We start from the raw sequence: 26,349 nt of genomic DNA on the forward strand, positions 1-26,349 counted from the left end.
GCACGCGGTGCACGCGCACGCCGGGGGACACGGGCACTCGCATCAAGGTGGGTCGGGGACGTGGTGGCACCGGCGGGGGTGATGGTGGCACTGGGAGGGACATGGTGGCACCAGGGAGGACATGATAGGACCAAGGGTGATGATTGTGGCACCAAGGGGGACATGGTGGCACTAGGGAGGACATAATAGGACCAAGGGGGATGATGGTGGCACTGGGGGGCACATGATGGGGCCAATGGAAACGTGGTGGCACCGAGGGGGACGTGGTGGGGCCAAGAGGGACATAATGGGGCCAAGGGGGATGATGGTGGCACCAGGGAGGACATGATAGGACCAAGGGTGATGATGGTGGCACCGGGAGGGACGTGGTGGCACCGGGGGGGACATGATGGGGCCCAGGGGGATGATGGTGGCACCAGGGGGGACATGGTGGCACCAGGGAGGACATGATAGGACCAAGGGGGATGAGGGTGGCACCAGGGGGGACACAGTGGGGCCAAGGGGGACATAATGGGGCCAAGGGGGATGATGGTGGCACCAGGGAGGACATGATAGGACCAAGGGTGATGATGGTGGCACCGGGGGGCACATGATGGGGCCCAGGGGGATGATGGTGGCACCAAGGGGGACATGGTGGGGCCCAGGGGGATGATTGTGGCACCAGGGGGGACGTGGTGACACCAGGGAGGACATGATAGGGCCAAGGGGGATGATGGTGGCACTGGGAGGGATGTGGTGGCACTGGGGGCGGGACACAGTGGGGCCAAAGGGGACATAATGGGACCAAGGGGGGTGATGGTGGCACCAAGGGGAACATGGTGGGGCCCAGGGGGATGATGGTGGCACCAGGGGGGACGTGGTGGCACCAGGGAGGACATGATAGGACCAAGGGGGATGATGGTGGCACCGGGGGGGACACGGTGGCACCGAGGCAGGACCTGATGGGGCCAAGGAGGATTGATGGTGGCACCAGAGGGGGCAGTGGTGGCACCAGGGGGGACATGGTGGCATTGAGGGGAACATGGTGGGGCCAAAGGGGATGGTGGTGGCACCAGAGAGGGGTGGTGGTGACACCTAAGGAGACATGGTGGCATTGGGGGGACCCGATAGGGCCAAGGAGGATGATGGTGGCACCAGGAGACACATGGTGGCACCAGGGGGACAAACGACGGTACCGGGAGGGGACAAATGATGGCAGTGACACCCTGGGGACACCGGCGGGTGGCCCTGTCCCCTGCTGTCCCCATAGGTGACGAGCACGCGCGCGTGCTGGCCGTGGGCATGTGGGTCCTCGCGGGCATCGTGGCCTTCCTGGTGGTGGAGAAGTTCGTGCGTCACGTCAAGGGCGGCCACGGCCACGGTCACAGCCACGGTACGTCCCCGTCACCCGCGTTGTCACCATCCCCGTGGTGACAACGGGGGTCCCAACGCGCCCGTCACCCCGTCCCGCAGCGCCCAAGGCCAAGGGCAGCTCCAGCGAGGGCGAAGAGGAGGCCAAGAGAGAGGGGACACGGGACAGGAAGGCCACCAAGGGCCACGACGGCAAGAGGAGGAGCCGGGAGGGGACAAAAGCGCCCGAGGGGTCAGGTAGGGGACGCGGTGGCATCAGGGAGGGGACTTGGGGACACCGTGGGTGACGGCCTCGTCCCTGGTGGCATCAAAGTGACTTGGGAATGTGAGTGACGTCCCTGGTGGCATCAAGGTGACTTGGGGACCCCATGGGTGACGTCCCCATCCCCAGTGGCATCAAGGTGACTTGGGGACCACGGGTGACGTCCCTGGTGGCATCAAGGTGACTTGGGGACAGTGGGTGATGACCCTGTCCTCGGTGGCATCAAGGTGACCTGGGGACCACGGGTGACATCCCCAGTGACATCAAGTCGACTTGGGGACCCCGTGGGTGACATCTCCGTCCCCAGTGGCATCAAGGTGACTTGGGGACCACGGGTGACGTCCCTGGTGGCATCAAGGTGACTTGGGGACAGTGGGTGATGACCCTGTCCCCGGTGGCATCAAGGTGACCTGGGGACCACGAGTGACATCCCCAGTGACATCAAGTCGACTTGGGGACCCCGTGGGTGACATCTCCGTCCCCAGTGGCATCAAGGTGACTTGGGGACTGTGAGTGACATCCCCAATATCACCAAGGCCACTTGAGGACAGTGGGTGATGGCCCTGTCACCAGTGACATCAAGGTGACTTGGGGACCACGGGTGACGTCCCCAGTGACGTCAAGGCGACTTGGGGACCCCATGGGTGACGTCCCCATCCCCAGTGGCATCAAGGTGACTTGGGGACCACGGGTGATGTCCCCGGTGACATCAAGGCGACTTGGGGACCCCATGGGTGACGTCCCCATCCCCAGTGGCATCAAGGTGACTTGGGGACCACGGGTGACGTCCCTGGTGGCATCAAGGCGACTTGGGGACAGTGGGTGATGACCCTGTCCCCGGTGGCATCAAGGTGACCTGGGGACCACGGGTGACATCCCCAGTGACATCAAGTCGACTTGGGCACCCCGTGGGTGACATCTCCGTCCCCAGTGGCATCAAGGTGACTTGGGGACCGTGGGTGATGTACCTGGTGGCATCGAGGTGACTTGGGGACCCCATGGGTGACGTCCCCGTGCCCAGTGGCATCAAGGTGACTTGGGGACCACGGGTGACGTCCCTGGTGGCATCAAGGTGACTTGGGGGCTGCGGGTGACGTCCCTATCCCTGGTGGCATCAAGGCCACTTGGGGACAGTGGGTGATGGCCCTGTCCCTGGTGGCATCAAGGTGACTTGGGGACACCACGGGTGATGCCCCCATCCCCAATGGCATCAAGGCCCCTTGGGGACATCACACGTCTCCGGTGGCCCCTTGGGGACACCATGGGTCACGTCCCCATCCCCCTTGGCATCAAGGAAGGCACCTTGGGGCCATCGTGGGTGACCATCCCCAATAGCATCAAGGCCATTTGGGGACATTGTGGGTCATGTCTTCATCCCTGGTGGCATCAAGGCCTCTTGGGGACATCACACGTCTCCGGTGGCCCCTTGGGGACGCCGCGGGTGACGTCCTTGTCCCCAATGGCATCAAGGCACCTTGGGGACACCACGGGTAATGTCCCCATCCCTGGTGGCATCAAGGCCCCTTGGGGACATCAGACGTCTCCGGTGGCCCCTTGGGGACATCAGAGATCTCCGGTGGCCCCTCGGGGACGCCGCGGGTGACGTCCCCATCCCCATTGGCATCAAGAAGGTGCCTTGGGGACACCATGGGTGACATCCCCAATAGCATCAGGGCGTTTTGGGGACATTGTGGGTCATGTCTTCATCCCTGGTGGCATCAAGGCCCCTTGGGGACATCACACGTCTCCGGTGGCCCTTTGGGGACACCGTGGGTGACGTCCCCATCCCCAATGGCATCAAGGAAGGTGCCTGGGTGATGGCGCCTTGGGGACACCATCCCTGGTGGCATCAAGGCCCTTTGGGGACACCATGGGTGACATCCTCATCCCCATTGGCATCAAGGAAGATGCCTTGGGGACACCATCCCCAATGGCATCAAGGCCCCTTGGGGACACCATAGGTGACATCCTCATCCCCGTTGGCATCAAGGAAGGCACCTTGGTGATGGCGCCTTGGGGACACCATCCCTGGTGGCATCAAGGCCCCTTGGGGACATCACACGTCTCCAGTGGCCCCTTGGGGATGCCGCGGGTGACGTCCCCGTCCATGGTGGCATCAAGGCCCCTTGGGGACATCACACGTCTCTGGTGGCCCCTTGGGGACGCCGTGGGTGATGCCCCCATCCCTGGTGGCATCAAGGCCTCTTGGGGACACCGTGGGGTGCCTTGGGGACACCATCCCCAATGGCATCAAGGCCCTTGGGCCCCAATGGCATCAAGACGTCTCAGGTGGCCCCTTGGGGACATCACACGTCTCCGGTGGCCCCTTGGGGACATCAGACATCTCCGGTGGCCCCTCGGGGACGCCGCGGGTGACGCCCCCATCCCCACTGGCATCAAGAAGGTGCCTTGGGGACACCATGGGTGACATCCCCAATAGCATCAGGGCGTTTTGGGGACATTGTGGGTCATGTCTTCATCCCTGGTGGCATCAGGGCCCCTTGGGGACATCACACGTCTCCGGTGGCCCCTTGGGGACACCGTGGGTGACGTCCCCATCCCCAATGGCATCAAGGAAGGTGCCTTGGTGATGGCGCCTTGGGGACACCATCCCTGGTGGCATCAAGGCCCTTTGGGGACACCATGGGTGACATCCTCATCCCCATTGGCATCAAGGAAGATGCCTTGGGGACACCATCCCCAATGGCATCAAGGCCCCATGGGGACATCAGACGTCTCTGGTGGCCCCTTGGGCACATCAGAGATCTCTGGTGGCCCCTTGGGGACGCCGCGGGTGACGTCCTTGTCCCCAATGGCATCAAGGCACCTTGGGGACACCACGGGTGATGTCCCCATCCCTGGTGGCATCAAGGCCCCTTGGGGACATCACACGTCTCCAGTGGCCCCTTGGGGATGCCGCGGGTGACGTCCCCATCCATGGTGGCATCAAGGCCCCTTGGGGACATCACACGTCTCTGGTGGCCCCTTGGGGACGCCGTGGGTGATGCCCCCATCCCTGGTGGCATCAAGGCCCCTTGGGGACATCAGATGTCTCCGGTGGCCCCTTGGGGACACCACAGGTGATGCCCCCATCCCTGGTGGCATCAAGGCCTCTTGGGGACACCGTGGGGTGCCTTGGGGACACCATCCCCAATGGCATCAAGGCCCTTGGGCCCCAATGGCATCAAGACGTCTCTGGTGGCCCCTTGGGGACATCACACGTCTCCGGTGGCCCCTTGGGGACATCAGACATCTCCGGTGGCCCCTCGGGGATGCCGCGGGTGACGTCCCCATCCCGGGTGGCATCAAGGCACCTTGGGGACACCACGGGTGATGCCCCCATCCCCATTGGCATCAAGGAAGGCGCCTTGGGGACGCCATGGGTGACATCACCATCCTCAATGGCATCAAGGCCCCTTGGGGACATCAGACGTCTCCGGTGGCCCCTCGGGGATGCCGCGGGTGATGCCCCCATCCCTGGTGGCATCAAGGATGGTGACTTGGGGCATCATGGTTGACATCCCCAGTGGCATCAAGGCCCCTTGGGGACATCACACGTCTCCGGTGGCCCCTTGGGGACACCATGGGTGACGTCCCCATCCCCCTTGGCATCAAGGAAGGCACCTTGGGGACACCATGGGTGACATCCCCAATAGCATCAAGGCGTTTTGGGGACATTGTGGGTCATGTCTTCATCCCTGGTGGCATCAAGGTCCCTTGGGGACACCAGACGTCTCCGGTGGCCCCTTGGGGACGCCGCGGGTGACGTCCCCGTCCCGGGTGGCATCAAGGCACCTTGGGGACACCATGGGTGATGTCCCCATCCCCATTGGCATCAAGGAAGGCGCCTTGGGGACGCCATGGGTGACATCACCATCCTCAATGGCATCAAGGCCCCTTGGGGACATCAGACGTCTCCGGTGGCCCCTTGGGGACGCCGCGGGTGATGCCCCCATCCCTGGTGGCATCAAGGATGGTGACTTGGGGCATCATGGTTGACATCCCCAGTGGCATCAAGGCCCCTTGGGGACATCACACGTCTCCGGTGGCCCCTTGGGGACACCATGGGTGACGTCCCCATCCCCCTTGGCATCAAGGAAGGCACCTTGGGGCCATCATGGGTGACATCCCCACTAGCATCAAGGCGTTTTGGGGACATTGTGGGTCATGTCTTCATCCCTGGTGGCATCAAGGCCCCTTGGGGACATCAGACGTCTCCGGTGGCCCCTCGGGGACGCCGCGGGTGACGTCCTTGTCCCCAATGGCATCAAGGCACCTTGGGGGACACCACGGGTGATGCCCCCATCCCCATTGGCATCAAGGAAGGCGCCTTGGGGACGCCATGGGTGACATCACCATCCTCAATGGCATCAAGGCCCCTTGGGGACATCGGACGTCTCCGGTGGCCCCTCGGGGACGCCGCGGGTGACGTCCCCGTCCCCCCCCCCGGCAGCCATGCAGGTGTCCGGCTACCTGAACCTGGCGGCCGACGTGGCGCACAACTTCACGGACGGGTTGGCCATCGGCGCGTCCTTCGCCGCGGGGACCGGCGTGGGGACGGTGACGGCGCTCACGGTGCTGCTGCACGAGGTGCCCCACGAGGTGGGCGACTTCGCCATCCTCGTGCAGGCCGGATGCAGCAAGCGGAAGGTGACACTGGTGGTGGCACCGCGGGGACGTGGCGAGGGGGGTGATGGTGGCACCGGGGAGGGCGGTGGTGGCACCTAAGGGGACGTGGTGGCACCGGAGGGGGCGGTGGTGGCATCTAAAGGGACATGATGGGGTTGAGGGGGGGTGATGGTGGCACTGGGGAGGGCGGGGTGGTGGCACCTAAGGGGACGTGGTGGCACCGGAGGGGGCGGTGGTGGCATCTAAGGGGACATGGTGGGGCCAAGGAGGATGATGGTGGCACCTAAGGGGACGTGGTGGCACCAGAGGGGGCGGTGGTGGCATCTAAAGGGACATGATGGGGTCGAGGGGGATGATGGTGGCACTGCGGGGGATGGTGGTGGCGCCTAAGGGGACATGGTGGCACCAGAGGGGGCGGTGGTGGCATCTAAGGGGACATGGTGGGGCCAAGGGAGATGATGGTGGCACCAGGGAGGATGATGGTGGCACTGGAGGGGGTGGTGGTGGCACCTAAGGGGACGTGGTGGCACCAGAGGGGGCAGTGGTGGCATCTAAGGAGACATGGTGGGGCCAAGGGGGATGATGGTGGCACTAGGGAGGACCTGGTGGCACCAGGAGAATGATGGTGGCATCTAAGGGGACATGGTGGCATTGGGGAGGACATGGTGGGGTCAAGGGGGATGATGGTGGCACCAGGGGGGTGATGGTGGCACCGGGGAGGGCGGTGGTGGCACCTAAGGGGACGTGGTGGCACCAGAGGGGGGGTGGTGGCATCTAAGGGGACATGGTGGGGCCAAGGGGGATGATGGTGGCACCTAAGGGGACGTGGTGGCACCAGAGGGGGCGGTGGTGGCATCTAAAGGGACATGATGGGGTCGAGGGGGATGATGGTGGCACCAGAGGGGGTGGTGGTGGCACCTAAGGGGACATGGTGGCACCAGAGGGGATGATGGTGGCACTGGAGAGGGTGGTGATGGCACCAGGGGGATGATGGTGGCACTGGGGAGGGTGGTGGTGGCACCTAAGGGGACGTGGTGGCACCAGAGGGGGCGTTGGTGGCATCTAAGGGGACATGGTGGTACCAGGGGGGACATGGTGGCACTGGGGGAGATGATAGTGGCACCAGAGGGGGTGGTGGTGGCGCCTAAGGGGACATGGTGGCACCAGAGGGGGCGGTGGTGGCATCTAAGGGGGCAGTGGTGGCATCTAAGGGGACATGGTGGGGCCAAGGGGGATGATGGTGGCACTGGGGACAGTGGTGGTGGCATCTAAGGGGACATGGTGGCATTGGGGGGGACATGATGGGGTCGAGGGGGATGATGGTGGCACCACGGGGGATGATGGTGGCACTAGGGAGGACCTGGTGGCACCAGAGGGGATGATGGTGGCACCAGAGGGGGTGGTGGTGGCACCTAAGGGGACATGGTGGCATTGGGGGGGACATGGTGGGGTCGAGGGGGATGATGGTGGAACCAGGGGGATGATGGTGGCACTGGGGGGGGTGGTGGTGGCACCTAAGGGGACGTGGTGGCACCAGAGGGGGTGGTGGTGGCATCTAAGGGGACATGGTGGCATTGGGGGGGACATGGTGGGGCCAAGGGGGATGATGGTGGCACTAGGGAGGACCTGGTGGCACCGAGGGGGATGATGGTGGCACCAGAGGGGGTGGTGGTGGCACCTGTGGGGACATGGTGGTACCAGGGGGGACATGGTGGGGCCAAAGGGGACAGTGGTGGCACCAGGGGGGACGTGGTGGCACCGGGGGGGATATAGTGGGGCCAAGGGGGATGATGGTGGCACCAAGGGGGGGGGGTGAAGGTGGCACTGGGGGGGACGTGGTGGCACCGGGGGGTGATGGTGGCACCTGGGGGGACATGTCGGAGGGCGGCCATATTGGAGGGCAGCCATATTGGGGAGCAGCCATGTCGAGGGGGCAGCCATATTGGAGGGCAGCCATATTGGGGGGTGGCCATATTGGAGAGCAGCCATGTCGGGGAGCATCCATATTGGAGGGGCAGCCATATTGGAGAGCAGCCATGTCGGGGAGCATCCATTTTGGAGGGCAGCCATGTTGGGGGGCAACCATGTTGGGGAGCAGCCATATTGGAGGGCAGCCATATCGGGGGGCATCCATATTGGAGGGCAGCTATGTCGGGGGCAGCCATATTGGAGGGCAGCCATATTGGAGGGCAGCCATGTTGGGGGGGCAACCATGTCGGGAGGCAGCCATTTTGGAGGGCAGCCATATTGGAGGGCAGCCATATTGGGCGGCGGCCATGTTGGGGGGGCAGCCATATTGGAGGGCAGCCACATCGGGAGGCAGCCATATTGTGCGTCAGCCATATTGAAGACCACCCCATCAGAGCCCGCCAACCCCAATCTCACCCCCTTTTCCCCCCCTCCCCAGGCCATGCGGCTTCAACTAGTCACAGCCCTGGGCGCCCTGGCCGGGGCCGCCTGTTCCCTCCTGGCCGGCGGCGGCGGCGGCGCCGCCCCCTCGTGGGTCCTGCCCTTCACGGCCGGCGGCTTCATCTACGTGGCGAGCGCGTCGGTGCTGCCCGAGCTGCTGCGCGACGCGGCGCCGCTGCCCGCCCTGCTGCAGCTGCTGGCCCTGCTGGCCGCCGTCGCCATCATGGCCGCCATCGCCCTCTACGAGTAGCCGGGGGGGCGGGGCTTAGGTGAGGGTTTTGAGGGGGCGGGGCTTAAGGGAGAGGAGGGGCGTAAAGGAAGCGGGGAGGGGCGTAAAGGAAGCGGGGAGGGGCATAAAGGAGCGTGAAGGGGGAGGGGTGTGAAGAAAAGGGGGCGGGCTTAAGGGAGGGGAGGGGCATAAAGGAGGGTGAAGGGGAGGGGTGTAAAGAAAAGGGGGAGGGGCATAAAGAAGGGGAGGAGCATAAAGAAGGGGGAGGGGCATAAAGGAAACAGGGAGGGGCATAAAGGGGCATGAAGGGGGAGGGGTGTAAAGAAAAGGGGGCGGGGCTTAAGGGAGGGGAGGGGCATGAAGAAGGGAGGGGCATGAAGAAAGGGGAGGGGCCTAAAATGGATGTAAAAAAAGGGGGAGGAGCATAAAGAAGGACATAAAGAAGGGGAAGGGTATAAAGAAAAGGGGAGGGGCATAAGGGGGAGAGGGACAAAGAAGGGGAGGGCATAAAGAAAAAGGGGAGGGGCATAAAAGAAATGGGGAGGGACATAAAGTGGGTGTAAAGAAGGGGGAGGAGCATAAAGAAGGGCATGAAGAAGGGGGAGGGGCATAAGGGGGTATAAAGGGGGAGGGGCATAAAGAAAAAGGGGAGGGGCATAAAGGGGGGACATAAAAAAGGGGGGACGGTTAATGGGGGGGTCCAGTTTACCCACAATCCCCCCGCTTTGGACCAAAGGGATATTGGAGAGGGTGGGGGTAGGTTGGAATTTTTTAAGAAAAAGGAAAAAAAACAACCCAAGAATGTAGCAGATTGCGTCATTAGTTGAATAAATGATAAAGGCGGAGCCGAGTGCGTGATGAGAGCCGGGAAAAGGGGGGAAAAAAGCGGGAAAAGGGGGAAAAAAAGCGGGAAAAGGGATGCTTGGAGGAATGACCATAGAGGCCGCGGAGGACTTGGCATGGAGACGGCGCGGCCGCGGCGCTCGCTTCCGGTGCCGGGTGGCTTCCGCTTCCGGCCGCGGCGTCATGGGGGGCCTGGGCGCGGCGCTCGCGCTGGTCACAGGTGGCGCGGGGGGGGGGGTCACGTGGGGCGGGGATCCCTTTGTGACGTCATGGGGTGCCCGGGAAAGGGGGTCACGTGGGGCGGGGAATCCCCTTGTGGGGAGGGGGGCGCGGGATCCCCTGTGACGTAGAGCGCGTTGGGGGGGCCCCGCCGGAGATCACGTGGGGCGCTCGAAGGGGGGCGGAGTCCCGGGGGGCAGGGGCGCCCCCGGTTCCTATTGGTGGAGAAGTCCCACGTGGGGCGCTGTGGGGCGGGGCACGGGGGGTCCCCAGTGGGTGACAAGGGGTCGCAGGGGGTGGGGGGTCCCCAATAGGGTGACAAAGATCCATGTGGGGTGACAGGGGCGTCCCCAAGAGGGTGACAAGGGGTGACAAGGGCCCATGTGGGGTGACCGGGGGTGTCCCCAATAGGGTGACAAAGACCCACATAGGATGGGGGGTCCCCAAGGGGTGACAAGGACCCACGTGGGATGACCGGGGGGGTCCCCAAAAGGGTGACAAGGACCCACATAGGGTGGGGGCGTCCCCAATAGGGTGACAAGGGGTGACAAGGACCCACGTGGGATGACCGGGGGTGTCCCCAATAGGGTGACAAGGACCCACATAGGGTGGGGGTGTCCCCAATAGGGTGACAAGGGGTGACAAGGACCCATGTGGGATGACAGGAGGGTCCCCAAGAGGGTGACAAAGACCCACATAGGGTGGGGTGTCCCCAAGGGGTGACAAGGACCCACGTGGGATGACCGGGGGGTCCCCAATAGGGTGACAAGGACCCACATAGGGTGGGGATGTCCCCAATAGGGTGACAAGGGGTGACAAGAGCCCATGTGGGATGACAGGGGGGTCCCCAATAGGGTGACAAGGACCCATGTGGGGTGACAGGGGGGTCCCCAAGAGGGTGACAAAGACCCACATAGGGTGGGGGGTCCCCAATGGGTGACAAGGACCCACGTGGGACGACCGGGGGTGTCCCCAAGAGGGTGACAAAGACCCACATAGGGTGGGGTGTCCCCAAGGGGTGACAAGGACCCACATAGGGTGGGGGGTCCCCAATGGGTGACAAGGGCCCATTTGGGATGACCGGGGGTGTCCCCAATAGGGTGACAAAGACCCACATAGGGTGGGAGTGTCCCCAATAGGGTGACAAGGGGTGACAAAGACCCATGTGGGATGACAGGGGGGTCCCCAATAGGGTGACAAGGGGTGACAAAGACCCATGTGGGATGACGGGGTCCCCAAGAGGGTGACAAAGACCCACATAGGGTGGGGGGGGTCCCCAATAGGGTGACAAGGACCCACATAGGGTGGGGGGTCCCCAATAGGGTGACAGGGGCTCACATGGAATGACTGGGGGTGTCCCCAATAGGGTGACAAGGACCCACATAGGGTGGGGATGTCCCCAATAGGGTGACAAGGGGTGACAAGGGCCCATGTGGGGTGACAGGGGGGTCCCCAAGAGGGTGACAAGGACCCACATAGGGTGGGGGGTCCCCAAAAGGGTGACAAGGACCCACATGGGATGACCGGGGGGGGGTCCCCAATAGGGTGACAAGGACCCACATAGGGTGGGAGTGTCCCCAATAGGGTGACAAGGGGTGACAAGCGCCCATGTGGGATGACAGGGGGGTCCCCAATAGGGTGACAAGGACCCATGTGGGATGACAGGGGGGGTCCCAAGAGGGTGACAAGGACCCACATAGGGTGGGGGGTCCCCAATAGAGTGACAAGGGGTGACAAGGACCCATGTGGGATGACAGGGGGGTCCCCAATAGGGTGACAAAGACCCACATAGGGTGGGAGTGTCCCCAATAGGGTGACAAGGGTGACAAAGACCCATGTGGGATGACAGGGGGGTCCCCAATAGGGTGACAAAGACCCACATAGGGTGGGGTGTCCCCAATGGGTGACAAGGGCCCATTTGGGATGACCGGGGGGGGTCCCCAATAGGGTGACAAAGACCCACATAGGGTGGGGTGTCCCCAATGGGTGACAAGGGCCCATTTGGGATGACCGGGGGTGTCCCCAATAGGGTGACAAGGACCCACGTAGGGTGGGGGTGTCCCCAATAGGGTGACAAGGGGTGACAAGAGCCCATGTGGGATGACAGGGGGGTCCCCAAGAGGGTGACAAAGACCCACATAGGGTGGGGGTGTCCCCAATAGGGTGACAAGGGGTGACAAGGAGCCATGTGGGATGACAGGGGGGTCCCAAGAGGGTGACAAGGACCCAGATAGGGTGGGGGGTCCCCAATAGGGTGACAGGGGCTCACATGGGATGACTGGGGGTGTCCCAATAGGGTGACAAGAATCCAGATAGGGTGGGAGGTCCCCAATCGGGTGACAAGAATGCACAGGGAGTGGGTGGGGGTCCCCAAGAGGGTGACAAGGACCCAGATAGGCTGGGGTGTCCCCAATGGGTGACAAGGGCCCATTTGGGATGACCGGGGGTGTCCCCAATAGGGTGACAATGACCCACGTGGGATGACCGGGGGGGTCCCCAATAGGGTGACAAAGACCCACATAGGTTGGGGGGGTCCCCAATAGGGTGACAGGGGCTCACATGGAATGACCGGGGGTGTCCCCAATAGGGTGACAAGGACCCACATAGGGTGGGGGGTCCCCAATAGGGTGACAAGGGGTGACAAGCGCCCATGTGGGATGACAGGGGGGTCCCAAGAGGGTGACAAAGACCCACATAGGATGGGGGGTCCCCAATAGGGTGACAAGGACCCATGTGGGATGACAGGGGGGTCCCCAATAGGGTGACAAAGACCCACATACGGTGGGGGGTCCCCAATAGGGTGACAAGGGGTGACGAGAGCCCATGTGGGATGACAGGGGGGTCCCCAAGAGGGTGACAAAGACCCACATAGGGTGGGGATGTCCCCAATAGGGTGACAAGGGGTGACAAGAGCCCATGTGGGATGACAGGGGGGTCCCCAAGAGGGTGACAAAGACCCACATAGGGTGGGGGGTCCCCAATGGGTGACAAGGGGTGACAAGGACCCACGTGGGATGACAGGGGGGTCCCCAATAGAGTGACAAGGACCCACATAGGATGGGGGGTCCCCAATGGGTGACAAGGGCCCATTTGGGATGACCGGGGGTGTCCCCAATAGGGTGACAAGGACCCACATAGGGTGGGGATGTCCCCAATAGGGTGACAAGGGGTGACAAGGGCCCATGTGGGATGACAGGGGGGTCCCCAAGAGGGTGACAATGACCCACATAGGGTGGGGGTGTCCCCAATAGGGTGACAAGGACCCAGATAGGCTGGGGTGTCCCCAATGGGTGACAAGGGCCCATTTGGGATGACCGGGGGTGTCCCCAATAGGGTGACAAGGACCCACATAGGGTGGGGGTGTCCCCAATAGGGTGACAGGGGCTCACATGGAATGACTGGGGGTGTCCCCAAAAGGGTGACAAGGACGCACAGGGAGTGGGTGGGGGTCCCCAAGAGGGTGACAAAGACCCACATAGGGTGGGGGGTCCCCAATGGGTGACAAGGACCCACATAGGGTGGGAGTGTCCCCAATAGGGTGACAAGGGTGACAAGAGCCCATGTGGGATGACAGGGGGGTCCCCAAAAGGGTGACAAAGACCCACGTAGGTTGGGAGTGTCCCCAATGGGTGACAAGGGCCCATTTGGGATGACCGGGGGTGTCCCCAATAGGGTGACAAGGACCCACATAGGGTGGGGGGTCCCCAATAGGGTGACAAGGGGTGACAAGAGCCCATGTGGGATGACAGGGGTGTCCCCAAGAGGGTGACAAAGACCCACATAGGGTGGGGGGTCCCCAATAGGGTGACAAAGACCCACGTGGGATGACTGGGGGTGTCCCCAATAGGGTGACAAAGACCCACGTGGGATGACTGGGGGGGGTCCCCGCCACCTGTGTCCCCACCCCCAACCCCGCGGGTGACACCGGGTGACACTGGGTGACACCGGGTGACACCGGGTGACACGGCAGGCGGCGGCAGCGGCATCGGCCCGCGCCGTGTGCGCCCGCCTGGCCGCCACCGGCGCCCGCGTCGCCGTCACCGACCTGGACGGGGCCGCGGCGGCCGCCACCCGCGCGACACCTCCCGGCGGGTGACACCTCGGGGACACTTGGGGACGGCCACCACGCCGCCTTCGCCGCCGACGTGGCCTCGGCGCCCGACGTGGCCCGGCTCATGGAGCAGATGGTGACGCGGGGGTGACAAGAACCCCCCCTCCCTGTCACTTTGTCACCGTGTCACTTTGTCACCTTGTCACTTTGTCACCCGTCCAGGCACATTTCGGGTCCCCTCCCGGCGTGTGCGTGAGCTGCGCCGGTGTCACCCGCGACGCCTTCCTGCTACACCTGGCCGAGGGTGACTTCGACGAGGTCCTTCGCGTCAACCTGAAGGTGACACCGAGGGGACGAGGCCACCCCGGGGGACCCCTCGGGGACACCCCCCGGAGCCTCCGCCTTGTCCCCGTCCCCAGGGGACCTTCTTGGTGACGCAGGCGGTGGCCCGAGCGCTGGTGGCGGCCGGGGCGCCCGGCGGCTCCATCGTCAACGTGGGCAGCGTCGTGGGCAAGGTGAGGGGGTGTCACCGCGAGGGGACACCGAGGGGGGGGTGTCACCAAGGAGGGGGGTGACAATGAGGCGGTGACACCTTGTCACAGGTGGGTAACCTGGGCCAGGCCAATTACGCCGCGTCCAAGGCCGGCGTCGAGGGGCTCACGAGGACAAGCGCCAAGGAGCTGGCCCGGTAAGGGGGGGTGGTGGCGCGGTGTCACCCGGCGGTGTCACCCGGCGGTGTCACCCGCTGGTGTCACCCGGTGTCACCCAGGTACGGGATCCGCTGCAACGCGGTGCTGCCCGGCTTCATCGCCACCCCCATGACGGCCAAGGTGCCCCCCAAGGTGCTGCAGAAGGTAAAGGGGCAGCCTGGGGACATTGGGGACACCTTGGGGACATTGGGGACATTGGGGACACCGGGGACACGTGGCACTGTCCCCCACTCTCTTTGTCCCCAGTTCGCAGGGTTGGTGCCACTCGGCCGCCTCGGGGACCCGGAGGGTGAGTGAGGGACAAGGTGGGGACACCTCGGTGGGGGACGCGCGGTTGTCACCGTGTCCCCGCGCTGTCCCCAAGAGGTGGCCGACGTCTGCGCCTTCCTGGCCTCCGAGCGCAGCCGCTACATCACGGGGGCCAGCGTGGAGGTGACAGGTGGGGACAACCCTGCGCAGGGACTGACTTTGTCCCTGTCACCTCCCTGCGGTCCCCCCCATTGAGGTCCCTGTCCTTATTGGGGTCCTTGTCCCCATTGAGGTCCTTGTTCCCATTGGGGTCCCTGTCACCTCCCTAGGTCCCTCCATTGGGATCCCTGTCCCCCTTCGGGTCCCTGTCCCCATTGGGGTCCCTGTCCCCATTGGGGTCCTTGTCACCTCCTTGGGTCCTCCCCATTGGGGTCCTTGTCCCCATTGGGGTCCCTGTCACCTCCTTGGGTCCCTCCCATTGAGGTCCCTGTCCCCATTGGGGTCCCTGTCCCCATTGGGGTCCTTGTCCCCATTGGGGTCCCTGTCCCCTTTGGGGTCCCTGTCACCTCCCTGGGTCCTCCCCATTGGAGTCCCTGTCCCCTTGGGGTCTCTGTCCCCATTGGAGTCCTTGTCATCTCTCTGGATCCCCCTCATTGGGGTCCTTGTCCCCATTGGGATCCCTGTCCCCATTGGGGTCCCTGTCACCTCCCTGGGGTCCTCCCCATTGGGGTCCCTGTCCCCATTGGGGTCCCTGTCACCTCCCTGGGTCCCTCCCATTGAGGTCCCTGTCCCCATTGGGGTCCCTGTCCCCATTGGGGTCCCTGTCACCTCCCTGGGTCCCCCTCATTGGGGTCCCTGTCCCCATTGGGGTCCTTGTCCCCATTGGGGTCTCTGTCACCTCACTGGGGTCCCCCCCCATTGGGCTCCTTGTCCCCATTGGGTCCCTGTCACCTCCCTGGGTCCCCTCCATTGGGGTCCCTGTCCCCATTGGGGTCCCTGTCCCCCCATTCCTCTGTCCCCACCCGGTCCCCATCGTCCCAATGTCCTTGTCCCCTTGGGACCCTCGTGCCCCATCTCGGTGTCCCCATGTCCCCCATGTCCCCCATATCCCCCGTGTCCCTCAACGTCCCGATGTCCCTCCATGTCCCCATGTCCCCCATGTCCCTCCATGTCCCCTGTGTCCCCAAATGTCCCCCAATGTCCCCATGTCCCCCCTTTTCCCACAGGAGGTCTCTTCATCTGACACCTCCGTCTCTTCCCCCCCCCCCCCCCCCCAATAAACCGGCACCGTGTGCACCCCCCCGTGTGACGTCATTCCCGCCGCGGGGGGGGGTGGCGGGGACACTTCGTGACCCCGGGTGCCCCCGGCGGGAGGCTCCGCCCCCTCCCGCCGCGGAGCCGCCTCATTGGCTGAGAGGGGCGGGCGCGCCAAAGGGGCGGGGCAACGCATTGGCCGGCCGGGGAGCGCGCGGGGGGGGGGGGCGGGAATAGAGCGACGGCGCCTTCTGATTGGCCGAGGGCAAAACCTGCGGCGGCTCCTATTGGCTGATGCGTGTAGCGGGGGGGGCGCCCTCTGATTGGCCGAGGGCAAAACCTGCGGCGGCTCCTATTGGCTGGTGGGCGTAGCGGAGGCCCCGCCCCGCCGCCTCCTGATTGGCGGTCGCGCATGGGGCGGCCCCTCCCGCCGCGCAGTGACGTGGCGCGTGTCTCCACGGGGGGGTGACGTCACGGGGCGGAAGTGACGCCGCAAAGGGGGGCGGGATCTCTCCGGGCGCCGCCCCCTCCCTCCTGGAAGCAACAGGAAGGGGCGGGGGGAGGGGGGGGAGAAACCCCCGTTGGCGACGGAAGCACCGAGAGGGGTGAGGGGGGGAGGGGGAGGGACCGGGGGGGGCACCGGGATGGGGGGGGGGGGGGCACCGGGAGGCCCTAACGGCCCCGCCCCCCCCCCCGCAGAGCCGCCCCCGGCCATGGCCGCCCCCGCGAACGCGCAGAGCGCGAGCAAGACGTGGGAGCTGAGTCTGTACGAGCTGCACCGCACCCCGCAGGTACCGGGAACGGGGAACGGGGATGGGGAACGGGGAGCGGGAATGGGGAACGGGGAATTGGGAACGGGGAATTGGGAACGGGAACGGCGGGGAGCACCGGGAATGGGAACGGGAACGGCGCGGGGCTCCGGGAGCGGGAACGGGGACCGGGAATTGGGAACCGGGAATGGGAACGGGGACCGGGAATGGGAGCGGGAACGGCGCGAGGCACCGGGAACGGGAATGGGGAACCGGGAATGGGGAATTGGGAACGGGGAGCGGGAACGGGGACCGGGAATTGGGAACGGGGACCGGGAACGGGAATGGGGACCGGGAACGGCGGGGAGCACCGGGAATGGGAGCGGGAACGGGAGCGGGAACGGGGACCGGGAATTGGGAACCGGGAATGGGAACGGGGACCGGGAATTGGGAACCGGGAATGGGAACGGGGACCGGGAATGGGAACGGGGACCGGGAATTGGGAACCAGGAATGGGAACGGGGACCGGGAATGGGAACGGGGACCGGGAATGGGAGCGGGAATGGGGAACCGGGAATGGGGAATTGGGAACGGGGAGCGGGAATCGGGAATGGGGACCGGGAACGGGGACCGGGAACGGGAACGGCGCGGGGCTCCGGGAACGGGAACGGGGAATTGGGAACCGGGAGCGGGAATGGGGGCCGGGAATTGGGAACCGGGAATGGGAACGGGGACCGGGAATGGGAGCGGGAGCGGGAATCGGGAATGGGGACCGGGAATGGGAACGGCGCGGGGCTCCGGGAGCGGGGAACGGGAATGGGAGCGGGAATCGGGAATTGGGAACCGGGAACGGGAACGGCGCGGGGCTCCGGGAGCGCGAACGGGGACCGGGAATGGGGAATTGGGAACCGGGGACGGGAATCGGGAATGGGAGCGAGAGCGGGAATGGGGACCGGGAATGGGAGCGAGAGCGGGAATGGGGACCGGGAATGGGAGCGAGAGCGGGAATGGGGACCGGGAATGGGAGCGAGAGCGGGAATGGGGACCGGGAATGGGAGCGAGAGCGGGAATGGGGACCGGGAATGGGAGCGAGAGCGGGAATGGGAGCGGAGAGCGGGAACGGCAGGGGGCAACGGGAATGGGAGCGGGAACCGGGAATGGGAGCGAGAACGGTGGGGGGCACCGGGGATGGGACCCGGGAGCGGGAACAGCGGGGGGCACTGGGAATGGGAGCGGGGACTGGGAATGGGAATGCGAATGGGGAATTGGGAACCGGGAACAGGAATCGGGAACGGGAACAGCGTGGGACTACGGGGACCGGGAATGGGAATGGGAGCGAGAACGGCGGGGGGCACCGGGAATGGGAACGGGAATGGGAGCGGGAACCGGGAACAGGAACGGCGCGGGGCACCAGGAACGGGAATGAGAGCGGGAACGGGAGCGGGGATCGGGAATGGGAGCTGGGAACGGGAGCGAGAACGGTGGGCGGCACCGGGAATGGGGCCCGGGAACAGGAACGGCGCGGGGCACCGGGAACAGGGGTACCGGGAATGAGAAATGGGAATGGGAACGGCGCGGGGCTCCGGGAATGGGAGCGGGCACCGGGAATGGGAACCGGGAACGGGAATTGGGAACGGCATGGGGCTCGGGGAACAGGAATGGGAACCGGGAACGGGAATCGGGAACAGGAACGGCAGGGGGCACCGGGAGCGGGAACGCGGGATACCGGTAACGGGGAGGGGGGGTACTGGGAACGGGGAGAGGCACCGGGAATGGGAACGGCCGGGGGACCCCGGGAATGGGAACGGGGAGCACTGGGAATGGGAATGCAGGATACCGGGAGCAGGGGGGGACCGGGAATGAGGGGGGGTACCAGGAACGGGAGGTACCGGGTGTATGGGGGGGCTCTTGGGAATGGGGGGGGGGCACCAGGAACAGGCACCGGGAATGGGGAACACTGGGAATAGGGGGGGGTACTGGGAATAGGGGGGAGCACCGGGAGCGGGAACAGGGGGCACCGGGAATGGGGTGGGGGACACCGAGAACGGGGGGTACCGGGAATGGGGACCCCTGGGAATGGGGAGGGGAAACCGGGAATGGGGAGGGGGAACCGGGAAGGGCAAAGGGGGGTGGTCCCGGAACGGGGGGTGTCAACGGAACCGGGATCGGGGGGGGGGGTCACCGGGACCGGGGACCGTCACTAGGACCCCGGGACACCAATTTGTCCCCTAAGGGAGGGAGGGGACACCCCTGTGTTGGGGACAATTAATGTCCCAATGTCCCTGTGTTGGGGACATTGTCCCCTCTCTAGGACCTCCTGTTGGGTGACAGAGAGGGGTGTCCCCGTGGTGGGGACAACCTAATGTCACCCTCAAGGTTCGGGTGAAGCCAGTCCCTGTGTTGGGGACATTGTCTTCTCCCTAAGACCCCCTGTTGGGTGACAGGGTGTCTCCATGATGGGGACAACCTAATGTCACCCCCAAGGTTCAGGTGAAGCCAGTTCCTGTGTTGGGGACATTGTCCCCATCCCAAGACCCTCCGTTGGGTGACAGAGGGGGGTGTCCCCATGGTGAGGACAACCTAATGTCACCCCCAAGGTTGGGGTGAAACCAGGGGGGTTGATGTCCCTGTGTTGGGCACATTGTCCCCATCCCAAGACCCCCTGTTGGGTGACAGAAGGGGGTGTCCCTGTGCTGGGGACAACCTAATGTCACCCTCAAGGTTGGGGTGAAACCAGCCACCCCAGCCATATCTCATGGGATGAGAGGGCAGTGGTGGCCGTCACCGTGTCCCCCAGCGTCACCGTGTCCCCCGGCGTCACCGGTGTCCCCCGTGTCCCCACAGGAGGCCATCATGGACGGCACGGAGATCGCCGTGTCCCCCCGCAGCCTCCACAGCGAGCTCATGTGCCCCATCTGCCTGGACATGCTCAAGAACACCATGACCACCAAGGAGTGTCTGCACCGCTTCTGCTCCGACTGTATCGTCACCGCGCTGCGCAGCGGGTGCGTGCGGCCCGGGGACACCGCCACGCCGGGCGCGCGGCCCCGGGTGACACCTCCCGTCGCGTTGTCCCCTCCGTAGGAACAAGGAGTGCCCCACGTGCCGGAAGAAGCTGGTGTCCAAGCGGTCGCTGCGGCCCGACCCCAACTTCGACGCGCTCATCTCCAAGATCTACCCGAGTCGCGACGAGTACGAGGCCCATCAGGACCGCGTGTTGGCCAAGCTCAGCCGGCTGCACAACCAGCAGGCGCTCAGCAGCAGCATCGAGGAGGGCCTCAAGATGCAGGCCATGCACAGGTGGGGTGGCCTCCTTGTCACCGCGAGGACAACGTGATGGCGTTTGTTGAGAGGGATCTAGTTGGGTTGACAGTTGAGTGGTGAGGTTCTTCATGGGGTTCTTCATGAGGTTCTTCATGAACTTTGGTCTTCAACACAACCAACAGGCCATGGACAGGTGGGGGTGGCCTCCTTGTCACCATGAGAACAACGTGATGACATTCATTTAGAGGGATCTAGTTGGGTTGAGAGTTGACTGCTCAGGAACCTCATGAGGTTCCTTATGAGGTTCTTCATGAACTTGGTTTCCAGCACAACCAACAGGCCATGCACAGGTCGGGGTGTTCTCCTTGTCACTGCGAGGACAACACAATGACGTTGGTTGGGAGGGACCTACTTGGGTTGACAGTTGAGTGCTGAGGTTCCTGGTGAGGGTCCTGGTGAGGTTCCTGGTGAGGTTCTTCATGAGGTTCTTCATGAACTTGGTTTCCAGCACAACCAACAGGCCATGCACAGGTGGGGTGGCCTGCTTGTCACCATGAGGACAAGGCGTTGGTTGGGAGAGACCTAGTTGGGTTGAGAATTGAGTGCTGAGGAACTTCATGAGGTTCCTGGTGAGGTTCCTCATGAGGTTCCTGGTGAGGTTGCTCATGAGCTTCCTCGTGAGGTTCTTCATGCACATGGAGGTCTCCAGCACAACCAACAGGCCATGCACAGGTCGGGGTGTTCTCCTTGTCACCGCGAGGACAACATGATGATGTTGATTGGGAGGGACCTGGTTGGGTTGAGAATTGAGTGCTGAGGTTCCTCGTGAGGTTCCTCGTGAGGTTCTTCATGAACGTGGTCCCCAGCACAAATAACAGGCCATGCACAGGTGGGGTGGCCTGCTTGTCACCGCGAGGACAACGTGATGGCGTTTGTTGAGAGGGATCTAGTTGGGTTGACAGTTGAGTGCTGAAGTTCTTCATGAGGTTCTTCATGAGGTTCTTCATGAGGTTCTTCATGAGGTTCTTCATGAGGTTCTTCATGAGGTTCTTCATGAGGTTCTTCATGAGGTTCTTCATGAGGTTCTTCATGAGGTTCTTCATGAGGTTCTTCATGAGGTTCTTCATGAGGTTCTTCATGAGGTTCTTCATGAGGTTCTTCATGAGGTTCTTCATGAGGTTCTTCATGAGGTTCTTCATGAGGTTCTTCATGAACTTTGGTCTTCAACACAACCAACAGGCCATGCACAGGTGGGGGTGGCCTCCTTGTCACCATGAAGACAACGCGATGACGTTTGTTGAGAGAGATCTAGTTGGGTTGACAGTTGAGTGCTGAGGAACCTCACGAGGTTCTACCAAATCAAGTGCAGGGTCCCACACGTGGGGAGGAACCACCCCGGCACCAGGCCCGATGCCTGTAGAACAACAGGCAACACCAACAGGGTCAACCTGTTGGGAAGCAGCCCTGTGGGGAGGTATCTGGGAGTTCAGGTGACAACAAGTTGACGACAACAACGTGACGCCGCGGTGTTGTCGCGCAGGGCGCAGCGGGTGCGCAAGCTCCACGCCGAGTCGGACAACGCGACGTTCAGCGGCGCCGAGGACAACTGCGACAGCCGCTCGCACCTGAGCACCGCGTCGGCGCCGGGCCCCGCCGAGGCCGGGCCCAGCCGCAAGCGGTCGCGCGCGTCCGACGACTCCGGCGCCGAGGCCGACGGCGACGCGGCCGGACCCGGCGCCGCCGGACGGGGCAGCCCCGAGCCCGGCGCCGAGCCCGGTACCGGCGAGATCGAGCTGGTCTTCCGCCCGCACCCGTTGTTGGTGGAGAAGGGGGAGTATTCGCAGACCAGGTGAGGGGCTGGGGGGAGACCTGGGGGTGTCCCCGTGTCCCCAACATGGCACCGGGGTGTTGGGGATGAACGGGAGGTGGCATCTGGGGATGGTTGGGAGCCATCGTACTGGGCAGGTTCTTCAACCTTGTCGTCGTGGTGGACGGATTCTTCTTCCTCCCTTGCCATCGTGGTGGACGGGTTGTTCTTCCACCCTGTCGTCATGGTAGACAGGTTCTTCTTCCACCTTTGCCATCGTGGTGGACGGGTTGTTCCTCCACCTTGTCGTCATGGTGGACGGGTTGTTCCTCCACCTTGTCGTCATGGTGGACGGGTTGTTCCTCATCCATCGTCGTCATGGTGGACGGGTTGTTCCTCCACCTTGTCGTCATGGTGGACGGGTTGTTCCTCATCCATCGTCGTCATGGTGGACGGGTTGTTCCTCCACCTTGTCGTCATGGTGGACGGGTTGTTCCTCATCCATCGTCGTCATGGTGGACGGGTTGTTCCTCCACCTTGTCGTCATGGTGGACGGGTTGTTCCTCCACCTTGTCGTCATGGTGGACGGGTTGTTCCTCCACCTTGTCGTCATGGTGGACGGGTTGTTCCTCATCCATCGTCGTCATGGTGGACGGGTTGTTCCTCCACCTTGTCGTCATGGTGGACGGGTTGTTCCTCATCCATCGTCGTCATGGTGGACGGGTTGGTCTTCTGTCGTCACCTCTCCTCATCCTGGTAGATGGCTTGCTCTTCATCCCTCACCACCATGGTGGACGGGTTGCTCTTCTCCTCTCTTCACCTCTCCTCATCATGGTGGATGGGTTGGTCTTCATCCCTCACCTTCATGGTGGACGGGTTGGTCTTCATCCCTCACCTTCATGGTGGACGGGTTGGTCTTCATCCCTCACCTTCATGGTGGACGGGTTGGTCTTCATCCCTCACCATCATGGTGGACGGGTTGCTCTTCTCCTCTCTTCACCTCTCCTCATCATGGTGGATGGGTTGGTCTTCTCCTCTCTTCACTTCATCATGGTAGATGGGTTGTTTTTCGGCCCTGCCATCATAGTGGATGGCTTGTTCTTCAGCCCCCATCCTCATGGTAGAGGAGTTGGTCTTTATCCCTCACTCCATCATGGTGGACGGGTTGTTCTTCATCCCTCACCATCGTGGTGGACAGGTTGGTCTTCTCCTCTCTTCACCTCTCCTCTTCATGGTAGACGGGCTGTTCTTCACGCCCGTCTTCATGGTAGACTGGCTGTTCTTCACCCCTCACCATCATGGTGGACGGGTTCTTCTTCTCTCTTCACCTCTCCTCATCATGGTCTTCACTCCCTGTCCTCATGGTAGAGGGGTTGTTCACCCCTCACCATCATGGTGGACATGTTGTTCTCCTCTCTTCACCTCTTCTCTTCATGGTTGATGGGTTGTTCTTCACCTCCCGTCCTCATGGTAGACGGGTTGTTCTTCACCCCCCGTCCTCATGGTAGACGGGTTGTTCTTCACCCCTCACCATCATGGTGGACAGGTTGTTCTCTCTTTGCCTCTTCTCTTCATGGTAGAGGGGTTGTTCTTCACCCCCTGTCCTCATGATAGACAGATAGCTCTTCCCCCCTCACCAACATGGATGTCCCACCTTCACCTCAATGGTGTCCCTACATCTCGGGGCCGCTCTCTCAACCCATGTCAACTCCGTCTTCGCGTCGTCACCGCCGCGTTGTCACCCGGCAGGTACGTGAAGACCACGGCCAACGCCACCGTGGACCACCTCTCCAAGTACCTGGCGCTGCGCATCGCGCTGGAGGAGGCGCCGGCGCCGGGCCCGGACGCCGCGGGGCTGGAGGACGTCAGCGAGAAGCAGTACACCATCTACATCACCACGGCCGCCGGCGCCTTCACGGTACCGCCGAGGGGACACCGGGACGGTGGGGAGGGTGACGGGGGACACCGGGACGTTGGGGAGGGATGATGGGACAACGGGACCTCGGGGAGGGTGACAAGGGACAACGGGACGTTGGGGAGGATGACGGGACAACGGGACGTTGGGGAGGATGACGGGGGACACCGGGACGGTGGGGAGGGTGACGGGGGACACCGGGACGTCGGGGAGGGTGACAAGGGACACCGGGACGTCGGGGAGGGGTGATGGGACAACGGGACGTCGGGGAGGATGACGGGGGACAACGGGACGTCGGGGAGGATGACGGGACACCGGGACGGTGGGGAGGGTGACGGGGGACACGGGGAGGGTGACAAGGGACAATGGGACGTCGGGGAGGGTGACGGGGGACACCGGGACGTCGGGGAGGGTGACGGGGAACACCGGGACGTTGGGGAGGGGTGATGGGACAACGGGACGTTGGGGAGGGTGACAAGGGACAACGGGACGTTGGGGAAGATGACGGGGGACACGGGGACGTTGGGGAGGGTGACAAGGGACAACGGGACGTCGGGGAGGGTGACGGGGGACACGGGGACGTCGGGGAGGGTGACAAGGGACAACGGGACGTTGGGGAGGGTGACGGGGAACACCGGGACGTTGGGGAGGGGTGACGGGACACCGGGACCTCGGGGCGGGTGACAGGGGGACACCGGGACGTTGGGGAGGGGTGATGGGACACCGGGACGTTGGGGAGGGTGACAAGGGACAACGGGACGTCGGGGAGGGTGACGGGGGACACCGGGACGTCGGGGAGGGGTGACGGGACAATGGGATGTCGGGGAGGGTGACGGGGGACACCGGGACGTTGGGGAGGGTTGATGGGACAACGGGACGTTGGGGAGGATGACGGGGGGACACCGGGACGTCGGGGAGGGGTGACGAGGGACAACGGGACGTCGGGGAGGGTGACGGGGGACACGGGGACGTCGGGGAGGGTGACGGAACACTGGGACGTCGGGGAGGGTGACGGGGGACACCGGGACGTCGGGGAGGGTGACGGGGGACAATGTGACATCCCCGGGTGTCTTGCAGACCCTCAACGGCTCCCTCACGTTGGAGCTGGTCAACGAGAAGTATTGGAAGGTGAGCAAGCCCTTGGAGCTCTACTACGCGCCCACCAAGGAGCAGAAGTAGGGGCTGCCCCCCCCCTCCTGGGAGGGGGGGACGGGGACACCCCCCCCCCCCCTCCGCGTCATCGGGTGACATCGGGGGACACGGGGGAGGGGGGGGTGGCGCTCACGGGCTGTGTCACATCAAGGCGCTGTCGCCTCCGCCGACGCTTCTGTGGTGGCTTCTGGGTGCTGCTTGCGCCGCTATGGGGGGAAAGGGGCGGGGAAAGGAAGAGAAAAGGGCGGGGAAAAGGAAAGGGGCGGGGAGAGGGCGGGAAAAGGGGAGGGAAAGGGCGGGAAAAGGAAAAGGGCGGGAAAGGGGCGGGGAGAGGGCGGGAAAAGGAAGAGAAAAGGGCGGGAAAGGGGCGGGGAGAGGGCGGGGAAAAGAAAGGGAAAGGGGCGGGGAAATGGGAGGGAAGAGGAAGGGAAAGGGGCGGGGAGAGGGCGGGAAAGGGGAGGGAAGAGAGTGGGAGAGGGCGGGAAAGGGGAGGGGAGGGAAAAGGAAGAGAAAAGGGCGGGAAAGGGGAGGGAAGAGGGCGGGGAAGGGAAGGGAAAAGGAAGTGAAAAGGGCGGGAAAGGGGAGGGAAGAGGGCGGGGAAGGGAAGGGAAAAGGAAGTGAAAAGGGCGGGAAAGGGGAGGGAAAAGGAAGAGAAAAGGGCGGGAAAGGGGCGGGAAGGGGGAGGGAAGAGGGCGGGAAGGGGGAGGGAAGAGGGCGGGAAAGGGGAGGGAAGAGGGTGGGAAAGTGGAGGGAAAAAGGGCGAGGAAAGGGGCGGGGAAAAGGAAGAGAAAAGGGCGGGAAAGGAAAGGAAAAGGGGAGGGGAAAGGGGCGGGGAAAGTGGGGAAAAGGAAGAGAAAAGGGCAGGAAAGGGGAGGGAAGAGAGTGGGAAAGGGGAGGGAAAGGGGAAGGGAAAAGGAAGAGAAAGGGGAAGGGAAGGGAAAAGGAAGAGAAAAGGGCGGGAAAGGGGAAGGGAAGGGAAAAGGAAGAGAAAAGGGCGGGAAAGGGGAAGGGAATGGGGAGGGAAAAGGAAGAGAAAAGGGCGGGAAAGGGGAGGGAAGAGAGTGGGAGAGGGCGGGAAAGGGGAGGGAAAAGGGGCGGGGAGAGGGCAGGAAAGGGGAGGGAAAAGGAAGAGAAAAGGGCGGGAAAGGGGCGGGGAAAAGGAAAAGGGTGGGAAAGGGGAGGGAAAGGGGCGGGGAAAGGAAGGGGAAAAGGAAGCGAAAAGGGCAGGAAAGGGGAGGGAAAAGGAAGCGAAAAGGG

At 63.7% G+C, this 26,349-nt stretch overlaps 3 protein-coding genes across 3 annotated transcripts; all 3 read left to right on the forward strand.

Annotated features, from left to right (window-relative positions):
• Positions 1-1,249: 1,249 nt before the first annotated feature.
• LOC148590383 (zinc transporter SLC39A7-like) lies at positions 1,250-8,900 on the forward strand (the record flags this gene model as incomplete). Its single annotated transcript, XM_088539097.1, has 4 exons — positions 1,250-1,372; positions 1,453-1,587; positions 5,988-6,262; positions 8,649-8,900. Coding segments are annotated over 4 exons (785 nt in total), but the record flags the coding sequence as incomplete, so codon positions are not given.
• A 1,005-nt stretch (positions 8,901-9,905) lies between these two features.
• Positions 9,906-15,206, forward strand: LOC104567274 ((3R)-3-hydroxyacyl-CoA dehydrogenase-like). Its single transcript, XM_088539098.1, is given in 10 exon segments — positions 9,906-9,942; positions 13,912-13,931; positions 13,933-14,030; positions 14,032-14,125; positions 14,209-14,331; positions 14,412-14,507; positions 14,595-14,680; positions 14,762-14,846; positions 14,949-14,991; positions 15,067-15,206. Coding segments are annotated over 10 exon segments (822 nt in total).
• A 1,703-nt stretch (positions 15,207-16,909) lies between these two features.
• On the forward strand, positions 16,910-25,143 carry LOC148590384 (E3 ubiquitin-protein ligase RING2-A-like). The gene is made up of 6 exons (XM_088539099.1): positions 16,910-16,996; positions 19,799-19,959; positions 20,039-20,254; positions 21,759-22,067; positions 23,775-23,943; positions 25,018-25,143. The coding sequence occupies exons 1-6, from the start codon at positions 16,919-16,921 to the stop codon at positions 25,117-25,119; spliced, it is 1,035 nt and encodes a 344-aa protein (XP_088395225.1). The 5' UTR covers positions 16,910-16,918; the 3' UTR covers positions 25,120-25,143.
• The last annotated feature ends 1,206 nt before the right edge of the window (positions 25,144-26,349 follow it).

This window comes from Tinamus guttatus, unplaced genomic scaffold (genome assembly GCF_059628265.1).
Source record: "Tinamus guttatus ecotype Peru unplaced genomic scaffold, ASM5962826v1 Tinamus_guttatus_pri_ptg001383l, whole genome shotgun sequence".
Taxonomy (NCBI): domain Eukaryota; kingdom Metazoa; phylum Chordata; class Aves; order Tinamiformes; family Tinamidae; genus Tinamus; species Tinamus guttatus.

Excerpts from the sequence above, each read along its gene's own strand:
- LOC148590384 (XM_088539099.1), top strand. The coding sequence starts at position 16,919 with ATGGCCGCCCCCGCGAACGCGCAGAGCGCGAGCAAGACGTGGGAGCTG. Across the intron at positions 20,255-21,758 it reads AAGATGCAGGCCATGCACAG|GGCGCAGCGGGTGCGCAAGC; the intron begins GTGGGGTGGCCT and ends GTTGTCGCGCAG. Across the intron at positions 23,944-25,017 it reads CGGCCGCCGGCGCCTTCACG|ACCCTCAACGGCTCCCTCAC; the intron begins GTACCGCCGAGG and ends GGTGTCTTGCAG.